The 25,660-nt window shown below is 36.3% G+C and overlaps 1 protein-coding gene across 2 annotated transcripts in view; it reads right to left on the bottom strand.

Annotated features, from left to right (window-relative positions):
* Window positions 1-25,660, bottom strand: part of EXOC6B (exocyst complex component 6B) — a 739,232-nt gene that overhangs the window by 331,906 nt on the left and 381,666 nt on the right. For both annotated transcript variants that reach the window (XM_033175069.1, XM_033175068.1), the window contains exons 17-18: window positions 23,761-23,895; window positions 3,764-3,943 (exon numbers count right to left, since the gene is read on the bottom strand). In XM_033175069.1, coding sequence (XP_033030960.1) covers window positions 3,764-3,943; window positions 23,761-23,895 — 315 coding nt within the window. The remainder of the gene's footprint in view (window positions 1-3,763; window positions 3,944-23,760; window positions 23,896-25,660) is intronic.

Raw genomic sequence — 25,660 nt, forward strand, 5'->3', positions numbered from 1 at the left:
TTAATTTGTGAACACATTTGTTTATTGGATTTTTAATTTGTACCAACTCCTCTCTATACAAAATACATTGCATTAAATATAGTTATATTTGAATATTATAATACAACCATGATTATTTCATTAAGTTCAAATTATAAAAGGGGAATTACATAGTAAAAAGGTAAGCACATTTTAAGGGGTTTCTGAGGCATATTGAAAAACTGATCTCCAAAAAGACTATAATAACTTAGACCCCTAGCAGCAATGTATGAAAATACCTATTTCCACAAATATTTCTCATAAATAATGAATGTTACCATTTTCTTATTTCTGACTAGTTTATAGTCAAAAATATCACACAAGCTTAATATGTATGTCTTATTAATAGAGTTACAAATTATGTTCATGTTATCTTTTTTAAACCAAATATTGTGCATTTTTGCTTACAAATGAATTTCAGAATTATTTCATTAAGATTCCTGCCTAAACAAATTTACTTGGTACTTATTGCAATTAGACTAAATTTGAAAAAACTTTCTACAAAATGAAATATTCCCATCCTGGAATACCATATGTATTTGTGCATAAGAAAGTCTCTTTTATATTACTCTGTAAGGTTGTCATATTATTTCTAAATTTACTTGCTGAGTAGCTGCATAGAAAAATTATATCTATGTCCCAGTAGTAAATAAGACCCTTTTGACAATATATTTTCTATGTGGACATTGCTAATATTAGAAAAGTTTATTTGTTTTCTAAGTGAATCATCTAACCTAAATTCGTATTGGTCTTAATGAATTTTCAGTATGTTCTATCTAGATAATAATCACCTATGAATAATAATATGCATGTGCTATGGTTTGAAATGTTTGAGCCTTGCCAAAATTCATATTGCAATTTAATCCCCAATGCAACTTTTATATATTATTTTAATTTTTACTTTTTGTCAGGAAGGGCTTTTTGGAAGTGATTACATCACTCATTAATTGGATTAGTGCCCTTATAGAAGGAACTGTGGGAGTGAGTTTGTCCTTTTTGCCTTCTCTGACATGTAAGGATACAGAGGTGTCATTTATGAATAACAGGACTTCGTCAGACACTGAATCTGCTGACATCTTAATATTGGACTTTTCAGCCTCCAGCACTCTGAGAAACAAATTTCTGTTGTTTATAAATTTCTCAGTCTAAAGTATCTCGTTATGGGAGCAGGAATGGACTAAGACATGCATGGCTCATTACAATGTAATTTATTCTTTTTTTACATTTATTTGATAGAACTTCTAAAGTGTTGGTGAGAAGCATCTTCACCCAATTCCTGATGTCAATGAAAATAAATGTTTCATTGTTCTACTGTTAAATCTATGGTGGCTACTAAATTTCAAATAGATGTTCTTTTTTATGTTATTGAAATATATCCTGCTTGGAATTTAGTAAACTTTGTTTTTAAATCAAGAATGTAGCCTGGATGTAATAAAATGTCTTTCTAGAACACATCAAGAAACTTTATCTCCTTCACCTAGTAATGTGATAAATTATATTAACAGATTTTCTAAAATATCAAACCATCCTTGCATTTCTGGAATAAATCCTACACACTAGTACAAAATTACTTTCTTAAAACACTTGGAATTAACTTGCTAAAATTTTATTTATTTTATTTCTATCCATAATTGTGAGATTAACTCATAGTTTTTTTGTGTGTGCTCTTTTTGTCTGGCTTTGGTATCAGGATGAAGCTAGAGAAAATGACGTATTTTTCTGCAGGTAAATGCTCCCACTAGGAACAACCAGGAGAGGAAGTAAAACATGTAGAAAAAACATATTAAAAGGTATCAGGTGCTGTGAAGCAACGAAGACTAAAGGGAATAAACCTGCATAGAGGACAGAACCTTTTAAAGGTGAGGTGAAAATCTGCAGCTTTCCTTGTGGGCAGTTGAGGAATGTAGGCAAGGGCAACAGACTGAGAATCTTAAAACCAGGCAGAGACTATCCACTAGTGGGTGAAAAAAACATGGAATCTACGCTGCTTCCAATGGACTAGACTGACACAATTAGAGGTTTCAGGACTAGTTTTACCCTCAAGATATTTACTGAATTCTAAAGCTAAACAGCTGAGTAAAATAAGGGTTTAAGCCTTATTTAATATGCTAGTGTATATCATGAATCTTTTATATAGGTATCTCAAACTTATATGATCTGGGCATTCTGCTTTTATTTTAGCATGTCTTAGGATGCAAACAAAAAATTAGAAAAAACCTACACAATGGTTTTGGAAAAGAAAAAATTAAAGAAGACTGTGATATGACTCAGTATTCCCAGATATATTCCTTGCTTTTCAGAAAAGCAAGGAGATTTTTCTCAGTTTCACAGTGTTTTAGAGAAAAAGACTCACTAGTAGAAGGATGCCTAAAAATGATGGGAACTATCTTAGTTCATTCAGAATAATGTAACAAAATCCCATAGACTGTAGCTTATAAACAAAAGAATTCTCAGAGTTCTGGAGGCTTGGAAGTCCAACATCAAGGTACCAGCAGATTCAGTGTCTGTTGAAGGCCTATTTCCTAGTGCAAAATAAAAAAGGAGTCTTCTTTCTGTATCCCCATATCCTCATGAGGCCACAAGGAACAAGGCAACTCTCTGAAGTCTCTTTTATACATATACTAATCCCATGTATGAGGCTCTACCGTCATAATCTATCACTTCCCAAGACCTCACCTCCTAATGTAATCACACTGGTTATTAGATTCAACATATGATTTTGGGGGGTACACAAACATTCAGATCACATAGGAACTGAAACCTCATTAAGGATGGTAAATTAACACTTGCAATCCCCAACACTTTCTTTCCTGTCAGCAATTGTTGGTGCTGGGTACTGCTAAGTCTCCTTCTCAAAACATTTGCCAGATTCTAAAACCAAAGAGTACAGGAGGCTGAATAGACAAGGTTTCTGTGAAATGCAGGAATTTCTATAGTCCTCTTTGGTGCTAAAAAGACAATGACATATCAGGCATTTTTTAAAAGCTCTGCAGAGCCATATCCTGCCAACAAGGGCAAACAAAGTACACTACAATTGCAACCCAATATTAACTCAAATCAGTCCATGATGGTTCTAAGGTGGTCAGCTTCAAACCACAAGCCACCTGCCCATTCTATTTACTTAGCAAAGGAAAACATGACCACTTGGAATCTCTACATATTTTACACAATGTCCAACATCAACCAAAAAATATTAGAAAGAGACAGGACCATATCACTGAAAACCAAGAGAAAAAAAATCCACCAATATGTATGTATAATATATATAAGAAGTAGTAAAGAATGATTTTGAATGTCTATAATTAATATGCTTAAGAAAACAGAGAAAAGATAGACAAATTAGATAAAAAAGATGGAGCATTTCATCACAGAATTTCCGTTTATATAAAAAAATTAAAGAATATTCTAAGACTAAAATATACATACCTGAAATTCTAACTGTTTCTTTTTTTAATTCTACCAAGGCTTTTATATTGTCTTTGAACTAATAATCTTAAACATCATAGGAAGATAAGCAGACATAATACCAGGAACCATTTTTAGAATGAAAAAAATGCAAAGGCCAATGAAAAAATTATGGAAGTAGCCTCTAAATATCATTAAAGGTTAATAAATATAGCAAGATCTTTTATATACTGCAGACCTTTCTGGGTAGTTACAGCAGAAACTAACATCTTTCACCAAACTAAATTATAAGGAAACCTTCTTATATGTAAAGGACAAAATAAGAGCAACTGTCACTTACAGGAAGGTGTGTGAATACAGCAAAGGTGCTACGAAGAAAGGCAATGAGGTCTACCAGGTAATCACTAGCTTTGTTGCCCAAATCTCCAGTCATCCAGTCATAGTCTGCTAGCTGTAGGAACTGGTCAATCTTCTGGTTTAAGTTGGTATAAATCTCTTCTTCAGCTGCATGTCTAGCATCCTGTGAAAAAATATAAAACTTGAAAAATCACTCAGATTTCAATATGGGCAGAAATTTCTATGAGCTTAGAGCCATCTAACATATCCATTAAGAAACTAGGAATATAACTGGAAATACTGAGTCATATCACAGTCTTCTTTAATTGTTTTCCTTTTCAAAACCATTGTGTAGGTTTTTTCTAATTTTTTGTTTGCATCCTAAGACATGCTAAAATAAAAGCAGAATGCCCAGATCATATAAGTTTGACATACCTATATAAAAGATTCATGATATACACTAGCATATTAAAGGCCCTAAGAAGTATGGTGAGATTAATATTCTTACAAAATTACAAAAATATTTTCAGGACAAATGATCATACATTACTCTATGACAATGCTAAAATTCCATCAACATAGACTTGTGCAGAGTAACTTACGAAGTACCTGCCACCACCTTCAATATTCACTTTCAGTCTGATCATCCTTAACTTTTGTTAAATACTCTCTTTTTAAAACTCTGTCTTCCCGTAGAATTAATGAGATGGTTTTCTCCTGGCTTTCCTTTTACTTCTCTGGACACAAATCTTCTCACTTTCTTTGGGTGATTCAATTAAATCCAATAGCTTCCAGTATCTCTATCTTTAGTACAGATCTACTCCAAAATCATTCTAATTCAAGAATCATATATGCGAGTGTTTCATGGACATCTATGACCCAGACAAACTTTGAAATAAGTGGCCAGGAGCAGTGGCTCATGCATGTAATCCCACAACTGTGGGAGGCCGAAGTGGGTGGATCACCTGAGGTCAGGAGTTCAAGACCAGCCTGGCCAACATGGTGAAACCCCATCTCTACTAAAAATATAAAAATTAGCTGGGTGTGGTGGTGGGAGTCTGTAATCCCAGCTACTCAGGAGGCTGAGGCAGGAAAGTTGCTTGAACCCAGGAGGCGGAGGTTTCAGTGAGGCGAGATTATGCCACTGCACTCCAGCCTGGGTGACAGAGCAAGACTCCATCTCAAAAAAAAAAAAAAAAGAAAGAAAGAAAGAAGTAGGTCCAGGTTGAGACTCAGCATATTTACCACTCTTTACCTGTTCAACTCAGACCAAGGCAGAGATCTAAGCAACATCTTACTCTCTACCTGTTCAACTCAGACCAAGGCAGAGATCTAAGCAACATCTTATTCTTTACCTGTTCAACTCAGACCAAGGCAGAGATCTAAGCAACATCTTAAATTCCATTCTTTCCTCCACAGTCAGAAAATGAGTTCTGTAAATTATATCTCCCGAATTTCTCTGTAATTTGTACTGCCCTCTACATTTTCACATTTTTAAAGTCAGAATAATTTTGCAATATATTTATATACTATAACATAGTCAGTGACTATGTTTACTTATGTGAACAATGATTTATAAAATTTGATTGATAGATAAAAATTATACAAAAATTATATATTTGTCATGTACATCTTGATGTTTTGAAATATGTATACACTGAAATGGCTAAATTGAGCTAAGTTTGGTGCAAAACAAACTGCTTTTCATGGCAAAAATCACAATGACTTTTGCACCAACCTAATAATTAACATATGCATTACCTCACATACTTATTTTATTAGTTAGGAGTACTTATAAGTACTCTGCTAGCATTTTTCAAGAACATAACACATGGTTATTAACTATAATCATCATGTTATAGAATAGATCTCTTGAAATAATTCCTTCTATCTAACTTAACATTTCTATCCTTTGACCAAAAACTCCCCAACCATATTCCCCAGCTCTGGTAACTATCATTCTATTCTCTGTTTCTATGAATTCAACATTTTTAGATTCTACATATGAGATCATACATATTTTCCTTTCTGTGCCTTCCTTATTTCACTTAATACAATGTTCCCATGAGGTTTCCATGTTGTTGCAAATGGCAGGATTTCTTTCTCTTGTAAGGTTGTATAGTATTTCATTCTGTATACATACTACATTGTCTTTATGCATTCACCAGTTGACAGACACTTAGGTCAAATCAATATCTTGGCTATTGTGGAAAAGGTTGCAGTGAACATGTGAGCGCAGATATCTTGATGATATAATGATTTCATTTCCTCTGGAAACATACCGAGTAGTGGGATTGCTGCAACATATGATAGTTCTATTTTTAATTTTTGGGGGAATCTCCATACTGTTTTCTACAATGGCTATACTAATTTACATTCCAACACCATATAAGAGTTCCCTTTTCTCCACATCCTCTCCAATACTTACCATTTGTCTTTTTGATATAGTCAACCTAACAGGTGGAAAGTCATGTATCATTGTGGTTTTAGTTTTTGTTTTTCTGATGACTAACGATGTTGAATATTTTTTCATACACCTCTTGGTCACTTGTATGTCTTCTCTTGAGAAATGTCTATTCAAAACCTTTGCCCATTTTCTCATCGGGTTGTTTCCTTGCTATTGAATTGTTTTAGTTCTTTTCTTTATTTTTTTTTTAACCATTATTATTATACTTTAAGTTTTAGGGTACATGTGCATAACGTGCAGGTTTGTTACATATGTATACCTGTGCCATGTTGGTGTGCTGCACCAATCAACTCGTCAGCACCCATCAATTCGTCATTTATATCAGGTTTAACTCCCAATGCAATCACTTCCCCCTCCCCCCTCCACATGATAGGCCCCGGTGTGTGATGTTCCCCTTCCCGATGCCAAGTGATCTCATTGTTCAGTTCCCACCTATGAGTGAGAACATGCGGTGTTTGGTTTTCTCTTCTTGTGATAGTTTGCTAAGAATGATGGTTTCCAGCTGCATCCATGTCCCTACAAAGGATGCAAATTCATCCTTTTTTATGGCTGCATAGTATTCCATGGTGTACATGTGCCACATTTTCTTAATCCAGTCTGTCACAGATGGACATTTGGGTTGATTCCAAGTCTTTGCTATTGTGAATACTGCCGCAATAAACATACATGTGCATGTGTCTTTACAGCAGCATGATTTATAATCCTTTGGGTATATACCCAGTAGTGGGATGGCTGGGTCATATGGTACATCTAGTTCTACATCCTTGAGGAATTGCCATACTCTTTTCCATAATGGTTGAACTAGTTTACAATCCCACCAACAGTGTAAAAGTGTTCCTATTTCGCCACATCCTCTCCAGCACCTGTTGTTTCCTGACTTTTTAATGATTGCCATTCTAACTGGTGTGAGATGGTATCTCATTGTGGTTTTGATTTGCATTTCTCTGATGGCGAGTGATGATGAGCATTTTTTCATGTGTCTGTTGGCTATATGAATGTCTTCTTTTGAGAAATGTCTGTTCATAACCTTTGCCCACTTTTTGATGGGGTTTTTTTTTTTCTTGTAAATTTATTTGAGTTCTTTGTAGATTCTGGATATTAGCCCTTTGTCAGATGAGTAGGTTGCAAAAATTTTCTCCCATTCTGTAGGTTGCCTGTTCACTCTGATGGTAGTTACTTTTGCTGTGCAGAAGCTCTTTAGTTTAATTAGATCCCATTTGTCAATTCTGGCTTTTGCTGCCGTTGCTTTTGGTGTCTTAGACATGAAGTCCTTGCCCATGCCTATGTCCTGAATGGTACTACCTAGGTTTTCTTCTAGGGTTTTGATGGTATTAGGTCTAACATTGAAGTCTCTAATCCACCTTGAATTAATTTTCATATAAGGAGTAAGGAAAGGATCCAGTTTCAGCTTTCTACTTATGGCTAGCCAATTTTCCCAGCACCATTTATTAAATAGGGAATCCTTTCCCAATTCTTGTTTCTCTCAGGTTTGTCAAAGATCAGATGGCTGTAGATGTGTGGTATTATTTCTGAGGACTCTGTTCTGTTCCATTGGTCTATATCTCTGTTTTGGTACCAGTACCATGCTGCTTTGGTTACTGTAGCCTTGTAGTATAGTTTGAAGTCAGGCAGCGTGATGCCTCCAGCTTTCTTCTTTTGACTTAGGATTGTCTTGGCAATGTGGGCTCTTTTTTGGTTCCATATGAACTTTAAAGCCTTTTTTTCCAGTTCTGTGAAGAAACTCATTGGTAGCTTGATGGGGATGGCATTGAATCTATAAATAACCTTGGGCAGTATGGCCATTTTCCCGATATTGATTCTTCCTATCCATGAGCATGGTATGTTCTTCCATTTGTTAGTGTCCTCTTTTATTTCACTGAGCAGTGGTTTGTAGTTCTCCTTGAAGAGGTCCTTTACATCCCTTGTAAGTTGGATTCCTAGGTATTTTATTCTCTTTGAAGCAATTGTGAATGGAAGTTCATTCATGATTTGGCTCTCTGTTTGTCTGTTACTGGTGTATAAGAATGCTTGTGATTTTTGCACATTGATTTTGTATCCTGAGACTTTGCTGAAGTTGCTTATCAGCTTAAGGAGATTTTGGGCTGAGACAATGGGGTTTTCTAAATATATAATCATATCATCTGCAAACAGGAACAATTTGACTTCTTCTTTTCCTAACTGGATACCCTTTAGTTCTTTCTCTTGCCTGATTGCCCTGGCCAGAACTTCCACACTATGTTGAATAGGAGTGGTGAGAGAGGGCATCCCTGTCTTGTGCCCGTTATCAAAGGGAATTTTTCCAGTTTTTGCCCATTCAGTATGATATTGGCTGTGGGTTTGTCATAAATAGCTCTTATTATTTTGAGGTACGTTCCATCAATACCGAATTTATTGAGCGTTTTTAGCATGAAGGGCTGTTGAATTTTGTCCAAAGCCTTTTCTGCATCTATTGAGATAATCATGTGGTTCTTGTCTTTGGTTCTGTTTATATGCTAGATTACATTTATTGATTTGCGAATGTTGAACCAGCCTTGCATCCCAGGGATGAAGCCCACTTGATCATGGTGGATAAGCTTTTTGATGTGCTGCTGAATCTGGTTTGCCAGTATTTTATTGAGGATTTTTGCATCGATATTCATCTGGGATATTGGTCTAAAATTCTCTTTTTTTGTTGTGTCTCAGCCAGGCTTTGGTATCAGGATGATATTGGCCTCATAGAATGAGTTAGGGAGGATTCCCTCTTTTTCTATTGATTGGAATAGTTTCAGAAGGAATGGTACCAGCTCTTCCTTGTACCTCTGGTAGAATTCAGCTGTGAATCCATCTGGTCCTGGACTTTGTTTGGTTGGTAGGCTATTAATTATTGCCTCAATTTCAGAGCTCACTATTGGTCTATTCAGGGATTCAACTTCTTCCTGGTTTAGTCTTGGAAGAGTGTAAGCGTCCAGGAAATTATCCATTTCTTCTAGATTTTCTAGTTAATTTGCGTAGAGGTGTTTATAGTATTCTCTGATGGTAGTTTGTATTTCTGTGGGGTCCGTGGTGATATCCCCTTTATTATTTTTTATTGCGTCTATTTGATTCTTCTCTCTTTTCTTCTTTATTAGTCTTGCTAGCGGTCTGTCAATTTTGTTGATATTTTCAAAAACCCAACTCCTGGATTCATTGATTTTTTGGAGGGTTTTTTGTGTCTCTATCTCCTTCAGTTCTGCTCTGATCTTAGTTACTTCTTGCCTTCTGCTAGCTTTTGAATGTGTTTGCTCTTGCCTCTCTAGTTCTTTTAATTGTGATGTTAGAGTGTCCATTTTAGATCTTTCCTGCTTTCTCTTGTGGGCATTTAGTGCTATACATTTCCCTCTACACACTGCTTTAAATGTGTCCCAGAGATTCTGGTATATTGTATCTTTGTTCTCATTGGTTTCAAAGAACATCTTTATTTCTGCCTTCATTTTGTTATGTACCCAGTAGTCATTCAGGAGCAGGTTGTTCAGTTTCCATGTAGTTGAGCAGTTTTGATTGAGTTTCTTAGTCCTGAGTTCTGGTTTGTTTGCACTGTGGTCTGAGAGACAGTTTGTTACAATTTCTGTTCTTTTACATTTGCTGAGGAGTGCTTTACTTCCAATTATGTGGTCAATTGTGGAATAAGTGCGATGTGGTGCTGAGAAGAATGTATATTCTGTTGATTTGGGGTGGAGAGTTCTATAGATGTCTATTAGGTCCGCTTGGTGCAGAGATGAGTTCAATTCTTGGATATCCTTGTTAACTTTCTGTCTCGTTGATCTTTCTAATGTTGACAGTGGAGTGTTGAAGTCTCCCATTATTATTGTATGGGAGTCTAAGTCTCTTTGTAAGTCTCTAAGGACTTGCTTTATGAATCTGGGTGCTCCTGTATTGGGTGCATATATTTAGGATAGTTAGCTCTTCCTGTTGAATTGATCCCTTTACCATTATGTAATGGCCTTCTTTGTCTCTTTTGATCTTTGATGGTTTAAAGTCTGTTTTATCAGAGACTAGGATTGCAACCCCTGCTTTTTTTTTGTTCTCCATTTGCTTGGTAGATCTTCCTCCATCCCTTTATTTTGAGCCTATGTATGTCTCTGCATGTGAGATGGGTCTCCTGAATACAGCAGACTGATGGGTCTGGACACTTTATCCAGTTTGCCAGTCTGTGACTTTTAATTGGACCATTTAGTCCATTTACATTTAAGGTTAATATTGTTATGTGTGAACTTGATCATGCCATTATGATATTAACTGGTTATTTTGCTCATTAGTTGATGCAGTTTCTTCCTAGCCTCGATGGTCTTCACATTTTGGCATGTTTTTGCAATGGCTGGTACCGGTTGTTCCTTTCCTTTGTTTAGGACTTCCTTCAGGGTCTCTTGTAAGGCAGGCCTGGTGGTGACAAAATCTCTAAGCATTTGCTTATCTGTAAAGGATTTTATTTCTCCTTCACTTATGAAACTTAGTTTGGCTGGATATGAAATTCTGGGTTGAAAATTCTTTTCTTTCTTTTCTTTAAGATGTTGAATATTGGCCCCCACTCTCTTCTGGCTTATAGAGTTTCTGCTGAGAGATCTGCTGTTAGTCTGATGGGCTTCCCTTTGTGGGTAACCCGACCTTTCTCTCTGGCTGCCCTTAAGATTTTTTCCTTCATTTCAACTTTGGTGAATCTGGCAATTATGTGTCTTGGAGTTGCTCTTCTGGAGGAGTATCTTTGTGGCGTTCTCTGTATTTCCTGAATTTGAATGTTGGCCTGCCCTACTAGGTTGGGGAAGTTCTCCTGGATGATATCCTGAAGAGTGTTTTCCAACTTAGTTCCATTTTCCCCCTCACTTTCAGGCACCCCAATCAGACGTAGATTCAGTCTTTTTACATAATCCCATACTTCTTGCAGGCTTTGTTCATTTCTTTTTCTTCTTTTTTCTTTTGGTTTCTCTTCTCGCTTCATTTCATTCATTTGATCCTCAATCGCTGATACTCTTTCTTCCAGTTGATTGAGTCGGTTACTGAAGCTTGCTCATTTGTCACGTATTTCTCGTGTCATGGTTTTCATCTCTGTCATTTCGTTTATGACCTTCTCTGCATTAATTATTCTAGCTATGAATTCTTCCACTCTTTTTTCAAGATTTTTAGTTTCTTTGCGCTGGGTACGTAATTCCTCCTTTAGCTCTGAGTAGTTTGATGGACTGAAGCCTTCTTCTCTCATCTCATCAAAGTCATTCTCTGACCAGCTTTGATCCGTTGCTGGCGATGAGCTGCGCTCCTTTGCAGGGGGAGATGCGCTCTTATTTTTTGAATTTCCAGCTTTTCTGCCCTGCTTTTTCCCCATCTTTGTGGTTTTATCTGCCTCTGGTCTTTGATGATGGTGACGTACTGATGGGTTATTGGTATAAGTGTCCTACCTGTTTGATAGTTTTCCTTCTAACAGTCAGTACCCTCAGCTATAGGTCTGTTGGAGATTGCTTGAGGTCCACTCCAGACCCTGTTTGCCTGGGTATCAGCAGCAGAGGTTTCAGAAGATAGAATATTGCTGAACAGTGAGTGTACCTGTGTGATTCTTACTTTGGAAGCTTCCTCTCAGGGGTGTACTCCACCCTGTGAGGTGTGGGGTGTCAGACTGCCCCTAGCGGGGGATGTCTCCCAGTTAGGCTACTCAGGGGTCAGGGACCCACTTGAGCAGGCAGTCTGTCCCTTCTCAGATCTCAACCTCCGTGTTGGGAGATCCACTTCTCTCTTCAAAGCTGTCAGACAGAGTCGTTTACGTCTGTAGAGGTTTCTGCAGCTTTTGTTGTTGTTGTTGTTTAGCTGTGCCCTGTCCCCAGAGGTGGAGTCTACAGAGACAGGCAGGTTTCCTTGAGCTGCTGTTTTGTTCTTTATATATTCTAGAAATGCATGCCTTGTCAGCTGTATCGTTTGCAAATATATTCTGCCATTCTTTTTTTTTTTTTTTTTTTGAGATGGAGTCTCACTCCGTCATCTAGGCTGGAGTGAAGTGGCAGAATCTTGGCTCACTGCAACCTCCATCTCCCAGGTTCAAGCATTCTCCTGCCTCAGCCTCCCGAGTAGTAGGAATACAGGCATGTGCCACTATGCCTAATTTTTGTATTTTTAGTAGAGATTGAGTTTCACCATGTTGTCAGGCTGGTCTCAAACTCTTGATCTCAAGTGATTCACCCGCCTTAGCCTCCCAAAGTGCTGGGATTACAGACATGAGCCACCATGCCCTGCCTGTTCTGCCATTGTGTAGGTTATCCTTCAACTGTTGTTTTCTTTGCTGTGCAAAAGCTTTCCTGTTTGATAAAATCAATCTCATTTGTCTTTTTTTTACATTTGTTGCCTGTGCTTTTGGGGTCATAGCTTTAAAAAAATTAGTGCCCAGATCAATATTATGGAGTTTTCCTATATTATTTTGTAGTAATTTTAGTTTCAGGTCTTATGTTTAAGTCTTTAATCTATTTTATGTGGATTTTTATATATGGTGTGAGATCAGGAACGAATTTCATTCTTGTAAATGTGGATATCCAGTTTTCTCAACACCACTTATTTTTTCAGAGTCTATCCTTTCCCCTTTTGTGTGTTCTCGACATCTTTGTCAAAAGTTAACTGACTGTACATTAGTAGGATTATATCAGGGTTATTTTGTTCCACTGGTCTGTGTGTATGTTTTTATGCCAGAATCATGCTATTTTGATTATTACAGCATGTAGTAGATTTTGAAGTCAGGTAGACTGATGCCTCCAGCTTTGTTCATTCTGCTCAAGATTGCTTTTGCTACTTGGAGTGTTTAGTGGTCCCATATGAATCTTAATATTGTTTATTTTATTCCTATGAAAAATACATTCAAATTTGCGTAGCGATTGCATTGAATATGTAGATCACTTTGTGTAATATGGAAATTCTAACAATGTTAATTCTTCAATCCACAAACTAGGATATCTTCTTGTTTATTTCTTCAATTTTTTCTTCGATGTTTTATAGTTTTTCAACAGGTCTTCTAAATATTTCAATGAGCACTTCTATATTTTCATCTTTACATTACTCGTATAATAATCTTAAGGTGTCCTTGAATTTCTGTTTTGCTAAAAGTCTTTTTCATTAAAAGTCTTTATCTTTTAGTGTTTTAGGTTTAAAGAAAATTTAAGCAGGAAGTACACTGCCTCTGTATATACCACCACCCTCCATGCTACTACCCCTATTTAAAATTGGTGTGGTACAATTTTTACAATTAATGAAATGATATTGGTATTTTATTATCAACTAAAGTCCCTAGTTTACATTAGGGTGTAATCATTGTGATACCAAGTTCTGTGGGTACTTAAAAATGCATAATGTCACTAATTCACCATTACAGTATCATTTAGATAGTTTCACTGCCCTAAAAATCTACTGAATTCCACCTACTCATCCATCCAGGATTTTCTCTACTGATTTTCTCTACCGTTTTCATTTTCATTGATTTCTGTTCTAATTTTCATTATTGTTGTTATTATTATTATTGCTCACTTTGGATTTAAATTGTTTTTTGCCTAGTATCCTATGGTGTAAGTACAGATTATTAAATTTAGATCTTTCTTCTTTCTAATATATGCTATTAATGGTACAAATCTCCCTCTGAGTAATGCTTTCACTGCATCTCAGAAATTATAATAAGTTGTATTTTAATTCTCATTTATTTTGAAATATTTCTCTTGAGACTTTTTCTTTCACCATGTTTTATTTTGAAAGATGTTGTTTAATCTCCAAATAATTTGACATTTTCTATCTTTCTGTTACTCATTTCTAGTTTAATTTCATATCGTCTAAGAGGAATGTTAGTATAATTTCTATTTAAGGATGTTCTATTGCCTAGAACATGGTGTGTTTTGGTGAATATTTTGTATAAGTTGTTGTTGGATAAAACATTCTATAAATGTCCATTAGATTCACTTGATTGATGATGTCAGTCATTTCAACTATATACATACTGATGTTTCTGCCTCCTGGATTTGTCAGTTTCAGTAGAAGTGTTCCAGAAATTTTAATGAGAATAGATGTTAACATACAAAATAAGATTTTAGTATCTTTCAAAATACTCGTATTTTTCCTTCTTTGATCTTCTAAAGTAGTAACTTTGAAAAATTTTCTAATACTAATCATTCATGCATTCCTAACCTTACTTCAATCCTTCATTTATTTGTATGTACTTTTAGATTTTCCTCAGAATTGTTTTGGCTATTCACATTCTTTTTTTAGTTCCCTATGAATTTTATGATTGTTTTTTCTATTTCCGTAAAAGATGACACTGATACTTTGTTAGGGACTGCACTGAATCTATAGACTGCTTGGGGAAGTATGGTCATTTTAATGATATTAATTCTTCTGATCTATGAGTATGGTATTTCTTTCCATTTGTTTGTGTTCTCTTCCATTTCTTTCATCAGTGTTCTGTAGTTTTCATTGCAGACATTTTTCACCTCCCTGGTTAAACTTATTCCTAGATATTTGAATGTTTTTGAAGCTATTGTAAATAGGAATGACTTCTTGATTTTTTACTGTTTCATTATTGAAGAATAAAAAGGCTACTGATTTTTGTATGTTGATTTTACAGCCTGTAACTTTACTGAATTGGTTTTTCAGTTCTAAGAGTTTTATGATGGAGCCTTTTAGTTTTTCTAAATGAAAGATCGTATCATCAGCAAAGACTTCCTGTTTTCCAATTTGGATGCCTTTTATTTCTTTCTCTTCTCTGACTGTCCTAGCTCAGACATCCAATACTACGTTGAACAGGAGTAGTGAGAATGAGCATCCTCGTCTTGGGGAATGGTTCCACCTTTTGCCCATTCTTCAAGGAAAGGCAGTCAACCTTTCCCCATTCAGGATGGTGTTAGCTGTGGTTCTGCTATATGTGGCCTTTATTATTTTGAGGTATGTTCCTTCTATATTTGGCTTGTTGGGAGTTTTAATTGTGAAGGGATGTTGAATTTTATCAAATGCTTTTTCTGCATCTATCAAGATGATCATATGGTTTTTGCCCTTCATTCTGTTGATGTGAAGTTTCACATTTACTTCTCTGCATATACTAAACCATCCTTTCATCCCTGGTCTAAATCCCACTTGATCATGGCATATTATCTTTTAATTGAATTCAGTTTTCTAGTATGTTGCTGATAACTTTTGCATCTATTTTCATCAGGAATATTGGTCCGTAGTTTTCTTTTGTTGTTCCTTGTCTGGTTTTGGTATCAGGGTAATGCTAGCCCTACAGAATAAGTTAGGGAGAATTCTCTCTCCTAATCTTTTGGAACAGTTTCAGGGGGATTGGTATGAGTTATTCTTATATGTTTGGTGGAATTTTGTGGTGAATCCACCTGGTTCTGGGCTTTTCTTTGTTCAGATACTATTACTGCTTCAATCTCACTGCCTGTTATTGGTCGATTCAGGTTTTCCATTTCTTCCTGATTCAATCTTAGTAGGTTGTACATTTCCAAGTATTCATCCATTTCCCATGGGTTTTCCACTGGTTAGCATAATAGTCCCTGATGACCTTTTCTGTTTCTGTGGTATCAATTATAATGTCTCTGTTTTCATTTATAATTTTATTTGAGTCTTTGCTGTACTCTTCTTGGTTAGACTAGCTAGTGGTTGTTATCAATTTTACCTTTTCAAAGAACCAACGTTTTTTTCCATTCATCTTTCCATATTTTTCTTTTCAGGTCTACTGTGATCTGTATTATTTCCTTCTGATAGTGTGGATTCGGTTTGTTATTGCTTTCCTAGTTCCTTGAGGTACACTATTAGATTATTTATTTGAAATCTTTCTGCTTTTTTGATGTAGGTGCTTATTGCTATGAACTTCCCTTTAAGTACTGCTTTTGTTGTGTCCAACAGGTTGTGATATGTTGTTTCCATTTCATTTGTTCCAAAAAATTTATTTTCTTATTAATTTATTCATTGAACCAATGGTTGTTCAGGAGTATGCTGTTTATTTTCCATTTATTTGCATAGTTTCCAAAGTTTCTCTTGGTATTGATTTCTAGTTTTATACCATTGTGATCTGGCAATATACTTGATGTGATTTTGAATTTTAAAAATTTGTTGAGATTTGTTTTGTGGCCTAATATATGGTCTATCTTGGAGAATGTTCCTTGTGCTGATGAGAAGAATGTGTATTCTGCCATTGTTAGATAAGATGTCCTCTAAATGTCTGTTAAGTCCTTTTGGTCTAAAGTCCAGTTTAAAATGTATGTTTCTTTTCTGATTATATGTCTCAATGATCTGTCTAGTGCTGGCAGTGGGGTATTAAAGTGCCATAATTTTATCAGAGTTCATCTATTTGTTTAGATATGGCAATATTTGCTTTATGAATCTAGGTGCTACAGTGTTGGATGCCAATATGGATTTGGTGTTACATCCTCTTGCTAGATTGATCCCATTATCATTATACAATGACCTTCTTTGTCTTTTTCTTACTGTTTTTTATTTAAAGTGTTGTATCTAATATGAGTATAGTATGCCTGCTCATTTTTTGTTAACATTTCCATGAAATACTTTTTTTATTCCTTTATTTTCAGTTTATATGCATCTTTAAAGGTAAATTATGTTTCTTGTAGGCAGCATATGGCTAGATCATGGTTTTTTTTAATCCATTCGAGCAGTCTATATAAGTAAATAATTTAATCAATTTACACTCAAAATTATTATTGATATGTGAGGTTGTCCCTTCAACGTATTAATTATTTTCTGGTTATTTTGTGTATTCTTTGTTCCTTTCCTTTTCTCTTACTGTTTGTTATTGTGGTTTGGTGGTTTTCTACAGTAGTACTATTTGAGTCCTTTCTCTTCTTCATTTGTTTGTTTGCTTTATCAGTGAGTTTTATACTTTTGTGTGTTTTCATGATAGCAAATGTCGCTCACTATATCCAAGTTTAGAACTCCCTTGAGGAATTTCTTGTAAGGCCAGTGTAGTGGTGATGAATTCTTTCAGCTTTTGCTTGTATGAGAAAGATGTTATTTCTCCTTCATTTATGAAGAATAATTTCACTAGATATTTTATATTTTGCCTTCTGGAACCCTTATAATTTGAAAATTTGGTCTCTTATGATGCCCCGTATGTAATAAAGGCTTTGCTCTTTTTTTTAATTGTTTTTACTTTTATTTTGTATAAAGAATTATCTTCTAGATCTAAAATTCTTTCTTCTGCTTGATCTAGTCTATTGTTGAAGCTTTTGAACGTATTTTGCATTTCATTTAATAAATTCCTCAGTTCCATAATTTATGTTTGGTTACATTTTTGGTATCAATCTCTTTAGCAAATTTCTTATTCATATCATGCATTCTTTTTCTGATTTCTTTGTATTGTTTTGTAGAATTCTCATGTTTCTCACTGAGCTTCTTTGGAGTCAATCATTTAACTTCTTTTTCTGAGATTTCATTAATTTCTCTTTGATTGGGATCTGTTGTTGGAGAATTATTCCTGTGGAGGTGTCATATGTCCTGGCTTTTTCTTATTTTCTGTACCATTATATTCATATCTGTACATTTACTATAACAGCCACTTCTTGCAATTTTTTAAATTTGCTCTGGTAGGGGAGGACATTTTCCAGAAGATGTATCTATGCTGTTAGTTGCGTAGGACACTTTGGTTGTGATTTTGAGTGCAATAGTGTAAACTCTGTACGATTCCTTCAGGTATAAATAGTACCAGTAGTATCTATAATTTCTTCAGTGGCTCAGGGTGCAATTATTAAATGAGGCTGTGGTTTTGCTGGGGACTGTAACACCAGGTAGGTCAGTCTTTGAGCCCCAGTGATGGCAGCAGTGGCTAAGTATGTGTGTCCTTAGGCCCCAGGTTGGTCTGGCACCATTATTAGTGAGTCTAGATGGGCCAATTTTTAAGTTTCCAGATAGATTATTTGGATGCCAGCAGTGACAATAGCAGGTGGGGTGGGTGGGGATGTTCATGAACCCCTGGGCAGCCAGCTTTATGTGAATGATGACAATGGCAGTGGCAGAATCATCCTCTTAGTCCCAAGTGGTTCACACTGGTATTGGTGTTGGTTGTATTCAGCTGAGTGGGCTGGTCTTCAGGCACACAGGTGGTGCATGCAGGTAGGTACCAGCTGTGGTAGTAGCAGTCATGTGGGTAGGCCTGATCTCAGGCACCTGGGAGGAGTGTTCAGGTGCCAATTGTGGTGGACTGGGCTAGGTGATCCTCTTGCTTCCTGTGTGCTCTGGCACAGGGGTTTGGGGGTAGCAGGGCAAAGCTGAGCCAAACTTGTCCTCATGCCCTCTGATAATGAGTACAGGCACCAGATGTAGTAGTTAGTGGTGAGGGAATCCCTAGAAAAGTGATATGCTCTGATGGTAGGTGGCAGCAGCTGTGCTAGTTCCCTGCCACTGGGGAGGGCAATGCCACCTTCAGTACCGGGCAACCTAGGTCAGCAGGTGGAAAACACACACACCATTTTCACCACAGCCCAAGTGGCACTCTTTCCTCAGCCCTCTGCAGTAGCTGACACCTTGCTCATGCCTCAGCCTCAATGGCAGCAGCATGCATTGTGATAGCATCTCAGCCCCTGGTGTGGACGGCCCCTGGTCACTGGCATCTAAATTGGGAGGCAGCAAGCATGCTTCTCAGTAGCAGTGGTCTCCAGGATAATGTGCTATCTGTTGGAGGCAAGGCTCTAAGATAGCTGCTTGCTATAGCTGCTTAGGTCTCACAGAACGTGTGAGACTCGGTGTGAGCTCCTTCCCTGGACCAGTGCCATCACACAATCTCTCAGCATCTTCCAATGTTAGTTTCAGGGCAAATGAGGGTCAAGAGACTCTCCTGTGGCCTGGATTTCAGGAGTCCATAGTGGAAATGGAAACCACTGAAAGTTTCTTATTAACTCTTTCCTCATATTAAGGAGTCTCCCTCAGCTCCCAGCTGATCCTACTGAGTAGACCGCCTCATTTCCTTCCCCTTTCTTGGTTTAGGCATTTACTGTCACTTTTCTGTTGAATTACAGTGTTCTGTCTTGGATGATCTATTTGAAGTGTGATCATCTACTCATTATGTTGGTTCTTCTTAGTGGAGGAAGCGAGTATGAAATACCTCGTCAGCCATCTTGAAGCTTTCCTCTTTCATATCTTTTCCTTATCACATCATATCTATTTCCCTATAGATCCTCAAATTTATTAGCACAGAGTTACACAACGTCTTTTAGAAGTCAATTCCTCTCATTCTGAACTGTGAGTAATGTGATTGATGTTGTTATTTCTTCCTTCTTTCCTTCCTTACCTTCGTCTTTTCTTTTCCTTCTTTTTTTAGTTCTTCCCTTTCTTTCAATGAAGCACAGTAGAATGTTTGTTTTTTTAAATGCAACATCCCTCACTTGAAGTCTTTCAAAGACTTTAGAATAAAGTCCACATTATCTATTAATATAAAACAAAGTGCTTCTCAGGTTAGCATTTATCTACTTCTGTATCTCACTGCCATCCTAATTCTATGCTGAATACTGGCTTTACTTTATCATTTAATCTTTGCACATGAAGTTAAAATATCCTTTACTCCCTCTATATCCATTCTCTCCCTAGAAATATCCTGCTGGTTCCAAGATCCATTCCAACTTGTACTTGTCTGGGAAGTCTTATTTGGAGGTCCTAAAGCTGGAACCTCATCCTCTTTGGAATTCTCCTCTGTTGAGCCTGTCAATTTTGAAGTTCCCTGGAGCTCAATCCTCACACCTTTCCTCTATGTATACTCAAATCCCAGAAGAAAATCCATCCTATGCCATCAAATACCATCTTTACACTGGTGAACTCTAAATTTTTATCTCCAGCTATGATTTTGTCCTGCTAATTTAATACCTCTATATAGCTATCATTAAATATATCAAGCTTAATGTATCAAAAATGGAAGTCTTGATCGTATTTCTGCTTTTCAAATGTATTTTTCTCTAAGTGTTCCCCGTCTCAGTAAACAGTATTCATCCAGTTTGTTCAGTTCAAAAGTTTTGGAACTACCCTTGACTCCTGTCTTTCTCTTAATACAAACACCCAGTCTAGTACTAAGACCTGCTATCCATACCTTCAAAAATATTTCTTACCACTTCTACCTCTACCACTCTAGTCCAAGTGACCATTATCTCTTGCCTGGAGTACTGCAACTGCCTCCCAATTAGCCTTTCTTCTTCCCCTTTTATTAAATTACAATATATTTATTTCCACATAAAAACCAGTATCACATTAAATAACTCAGATCATTACCCCCCACAATTCAATCTTCTAATGACATCGCATCTCATTTCAGAATACAATGTATAGTATTTACAATGGCCTACAGGGCCAGAAATCATCTAACTCCTGAATACTTCATCTCTTATCATCCATACCATTAGTGATAGATACATCATTGCCAGACTGACCCCCTTACTATATCTTGAACACACCCATACCTACCACTGTGCTGTTCCCTTTGACAGGAATGCATATCCATCAGAAATCCAAATGATTTAATTTCTCACTTCTTTTGGGTCATTTATTTTTTCCTAGTTCTTATCACTACTTGCCATTATATTAGATTTTTTCTGTTTGTTTATCATCCACTAATTCATTAAAATATAAGCTCTGTAAAGTCAGGAGACTCACTTTTTTGTTCATGCCTGAAACTTTCCCTGATTTGTAGTAGATACTGTATTAAAACTTGTTAAATAAATGAGAGATTGAATATATCTAATGTATTATTCCAGTATAGTGGCTGTCTTCTCTGTAAATCATAAACTTTAAGTCCAGGGACAAAGTACTTTTTCTGTCTCTCCCCAAGAATCTACCAGATGATTACACAGTAGATACGCAAGCAATATTTATTATGGAGTAAATTAATAAACACTTTCATTCTCTTTTGTAAGAGGGTGAGGAAAATCTTATGAATAAGGAAAGCTAAGGACGCCAGTTTGATTATGTCACACATGGCAGAAATAAGAGGGAACTCTGCAAGAAAATACCTTAAAGACCTTCAGACTCTTTCTACCCCTTTTCCAGCATAAAGGTTTCCATCTGCAAGGGAAAGTTTTCTGGAAACAGTAGCTTAGGAAAATACACAACATGTAGCTGTTATAATTGCCATGTTTATATTGAGTTCTGGGTTAGCTAGTCTGAAACAGCCCTGGTAAAAATAAATTTTCAGTGTGTTTTAAGCAATCAGTGTTTCCAATAAGCACTGTCAACATGACCTTTAGTGGTCTCCAGAACTTCTCCTTCACTAAGTATTTAACTGGCTGTTCAGCCCCTATGGCTTCCTGTCTGCCTTTAATTTTCCCTCAGCATTTTTTCATGCTAGAGCAACAACAAAATACACAAGCCATCCTTTGAGAGAATTTCTGAACATAATTTGAAAAGCTATTGACATAAAAAAAATTGAGACAGGTTGACAGAAAGAGTATCAGTGGATACCACATATTCTCCATTGGATAGACAAATGAACCTCACGTTCTATTTCCCTAACTCCCCATTATCTACTTAACACTGAACTATTTCTTTTACATTTTCTTTCCTAGAGAAATTCTGGCTTTCACAGAAGAGCAAATACAGAAATTTTTTTTGATAAATCTAATGCCCAAGCTCCATAATAATGCTAGTATTTGAGAGTAATTATAATTCCTATAAAACTGCCTGAGGTCATTCTGAAGCTCTGAAAGCTTTTGTGGTATTTTCATACTCATTCTCAGGGCCTTTTTATTAAATCATTCTTTTCCTCACTAAAACAACATCGAAATTAATACCATTAGACATTATTGAAAAATTAGGAAGTCACGATATGAACATAACATTATGTGTAATGAATTTTGATTTAAGTAATTTTATTGTCATTTTGAAACAAAGAATTTATAGTCATTTAATGAATGTGTAACTTAACCTAGCAGTTGACCTAATCGCATAGATACATAAAGAATACTTTCTGATTCAACATTGCATTTTTTTCAAACAATAGAAAAATACTAAGTCATACCAAAAATTTTTATCTGTCAAAAAGCATAATAGCAGTATGAATCAAATTTGATTTCTTCTCTTGCACCTACGATTAAAAGAATGTACCAAAAATAGAGAAAAAGGATAAGATGATGGGAAAAAGCAGACAAAAGGGGACATAAATCACGGTTCCAATTCTGCAACTGTACATTTAATTAATATTAATTTCTGGATTTCAGAAGGGTGACATAGAATATGTTTCAAAACTAAATCAAATAACAATATAAACAAAAAATAAAACCATATAAGTAGCCTATATGTTAGATCTACATTTTTAATGTTTGAGATGTTGTCCTATTACTTTTACTGCTTAATACCTATTTAAAGCTCACATAATATGAAGAAGTTTATTAAAGCTGCTGTGAGCTATAGCATTTACTTTCCAGAAACTCATCTACCATCAATCCTTCTTTTGTTCTACCTGACTGTCATTTGATTCAGCTCTGGATCAAAACTAGTGCTGTGGACATATGAAATTATAAAATTGCTAACTAGAAAAGCAGTGACAGAAATTGCTCACTAAAAAGTAAGATTAAAAAATTGATCACAGGGCTGGGTATGGTGGTTCATGCGTGCAATCCCAGCATTTTACGAAGCCAAGGTGGGTGGATCGCTTGAGCCCAGAAATTCGAGACCAGCCTGGGCAACGTGGCGAAACCCCATCTCTACTAAAAATTAGGGCCGGGCGCGGTGGCTCAAGCCTGTAATCCCAGCACTTTGGGAGGCCGAGACGGGCGGATCACGAGGTCAGGCGATCGAGACCATCCTGGCTAACACGGTGAAACCCCGTCTCTACTAAAAATACAAAAACTAGCCGGGCGAGGTGGCGGGCGCCTGTAGTCCCAGCTACTCGGGAGGCTGAGGCAGGAGAATGGCGTAAACCCGGGAGGCAGAGCTTGCAGTGAGCTGAGATCTGGCCACTGCACTCCAGTCCGGGCGACAGAGCGAGACTCCGCCTCAAAAAAAAAAAAAAAAAAAAAAAATACTAAAAATTAGCCGGGCATGGTGGCACACGCCTGTTATCCCAACTACTTGGGAGGATGAGGCATCAGAATTGCTTGAATCCAGGAGGCAGGGGTTACAGTGAGCCAAGATTGCACCACTGCACTCCAGCAGGGCAACAGAGCAAGATTTGGTTAAAAGAAAAAAAAAATTGGTCACAGGATACAGAGAGCAGGAGACAGTTTAGAAAATTTTAATGAATGTTAATGTCAGCCATAACTATGATTATCTAGATCATACTTAAGAACTGTTGACTGATGGGGGCTCAACTTAGGAAATAGTGATTTACATGTACAAAACATGAGGAAGGGTTTACAAACACAGTTGTAGTTGTTTTGTTTTGTTTTGTTTAAACACCCAAAAACTAGGAATGGTATTTATTTCTTCAAAGAAAATAGAGAAGGGAAACCAAACATATCATAAACACTTATTCTCAAGAGCATGCTATAAACTATCTTGCAGAAACAAAGCCATGTTAGGTAGAATGTCCCAGACTGTATACACCAGAAGCAGTTCCACCGTACCACAGGGCCTCTCACCTTAAAAGTTGTGGTGCCATACAGCTTGGTAGTGTGAACTGTTTCTGGAAGCACATTAGTGATGTTGGTGATAAATTCTTCCAAGTACTTACAGGATTTCTCCAAATGTGTTGTATTGATAATAATCTGGACAAGCTAGAAAACAACAAACACAGGTAAAAGTCATTTGACTACTCACCCCAGGATGAATGGTTCAATATGAATCTGCCAGTACAAGACAAATGAAAGACATGATGGAAAAGGCCATCCACATTCTGGTAAGGGGTATGTTAAAGCATGGGCTTTCATGTTACTGCTTCTAGGAAGTTTTTGATATGGTCAGGCTTTGTGTCCCCACCCAAGTCTCATCTTATATTATAATCCCCATAATCCCACATATCAAGGAAGAGACCAGGTGAAGGTAATTGAATCCTGGGGGCAGTTTCCCCCATGCCATTCTTGTGATAGTGAGTGAGTTCTCACAGATCTGATAGTTTTACAAGGGGCTCTTCTCCCTTTACTCACACTTCTCCTTCTTGCCACCCTGTGAAGAAGTCCTTTGCTTCCCCTTTGCCTTCCACCATGATTGTAAGTATCCTGAGGCCTACCAAGCCATGCTGAACTGTGAGTAAATTAAAATTCTCTCCTTTATAAATTACCCAGTCTCAGGCAGTTCTTTATAGCAGTATGAAAATGGACTAATACAGCCGTCCTAGCATTTCAAAACCTTTTGTATTTTCCCATATTATGGGAACAACTTATCACTGTATTCTAAAGGTATGTTTTCTTTTGTTTAAAAAGATTAGACTAAGAACAAAAATTGCTACTGTTTAGCATGATGCCTTCCAACTAAAACATTGCCAAATGAACTAAACAAATAAATGATAACCAAAAGAATAGGAATCATTAAAATGGCAACAAGACATTTCAAAATTAGGCATAATGAACAGAGAGATGTTAGGAGAGATTACAATATGTTAATAAACTACAACGGTTTGTGGAAGAAATAACATGGGCATCAAAATGAAAGTAACCAGGGAATTAATGACTTACTTTATTATTATTACCTTCTGATCTTTGGAAATTTTCTTTACTTTTATAACCCTATTTCCTTATCTGTAAAATGTCAATAATAATATCTACTTTACAGAGTTATTGTGAGGATTAAATATTCTGTTATTAACACTATTTCCCTTTTCTTACATAGAACAGATCGTTAAAAAGACAGTACTGGTAAAAAAAAAAAAAAAAAAAAAAAAAGTTGTCTTCTATAAATTACTTAAAGAGGAAGATAAAGAATAACTATTATTGTCTATATAGAATTAAGGATTCTAAAGATTAACTTTGTGATTCATTTTCCTACACTGTTTTCCCATAAACTTGGAAAAGTAGTTAAAGGGACATAATTATAACTTCCATTTTATTATAACAGAAATGAAAATGAAGTGATTTTATTTAGATCACATAGCCTAAATGGAACTAATACTACATCCTGTACCTTCCAGTTATGGACTCATCTAAATGACTCTGCCAGTGCCTTTAGCATAAGCATAATATGGCAGCTCTGAAGTGCTGCAAGATTGTGTACATTAGACTAAAATATAAGATTCAGGGCCTGCAATCAACTAGACCCCAATATGCTCTGATTCTACCGTCTGTAAAAAGAAGAGGGAAAAAAGTGGTATCTATTACTTATTTCTTAACTATTAAACTATCCAAACTGTTCATATTCGTTAGAGTTTAAAAGACATACAAACAGGAAATAGAATGGAACTCTTTTTTGGTCTCTCTTTTCTACATCTTTACTTTGCATTTTCACAAAAATATGCCTGATGGTGAGGTTATGGCAGGTAGGGGGTAGTTTTGGCATGTAAGGCAATGAATTAATCTAGGTCTTTTGGTCTAGTGAGACAGTGAGCCA

The sequence above is a fragment of the Trachypithecus francoisi genome, unplaced genomic scaffold (assembly GCF_009764315.1).
Source record: "Trachypithecus francoisi isolate TF-2019V2 unplaced genomic scaffold, Tfra_2.0 Lachesis_group17, whole genome shotgun sequence".
Lineage (NCBI taxonomy): Eukaryota > Metazoa > Chordata > Mammalia > Primates > Cercopithecidae > Trachypithecus > Trachypithecus francoisi.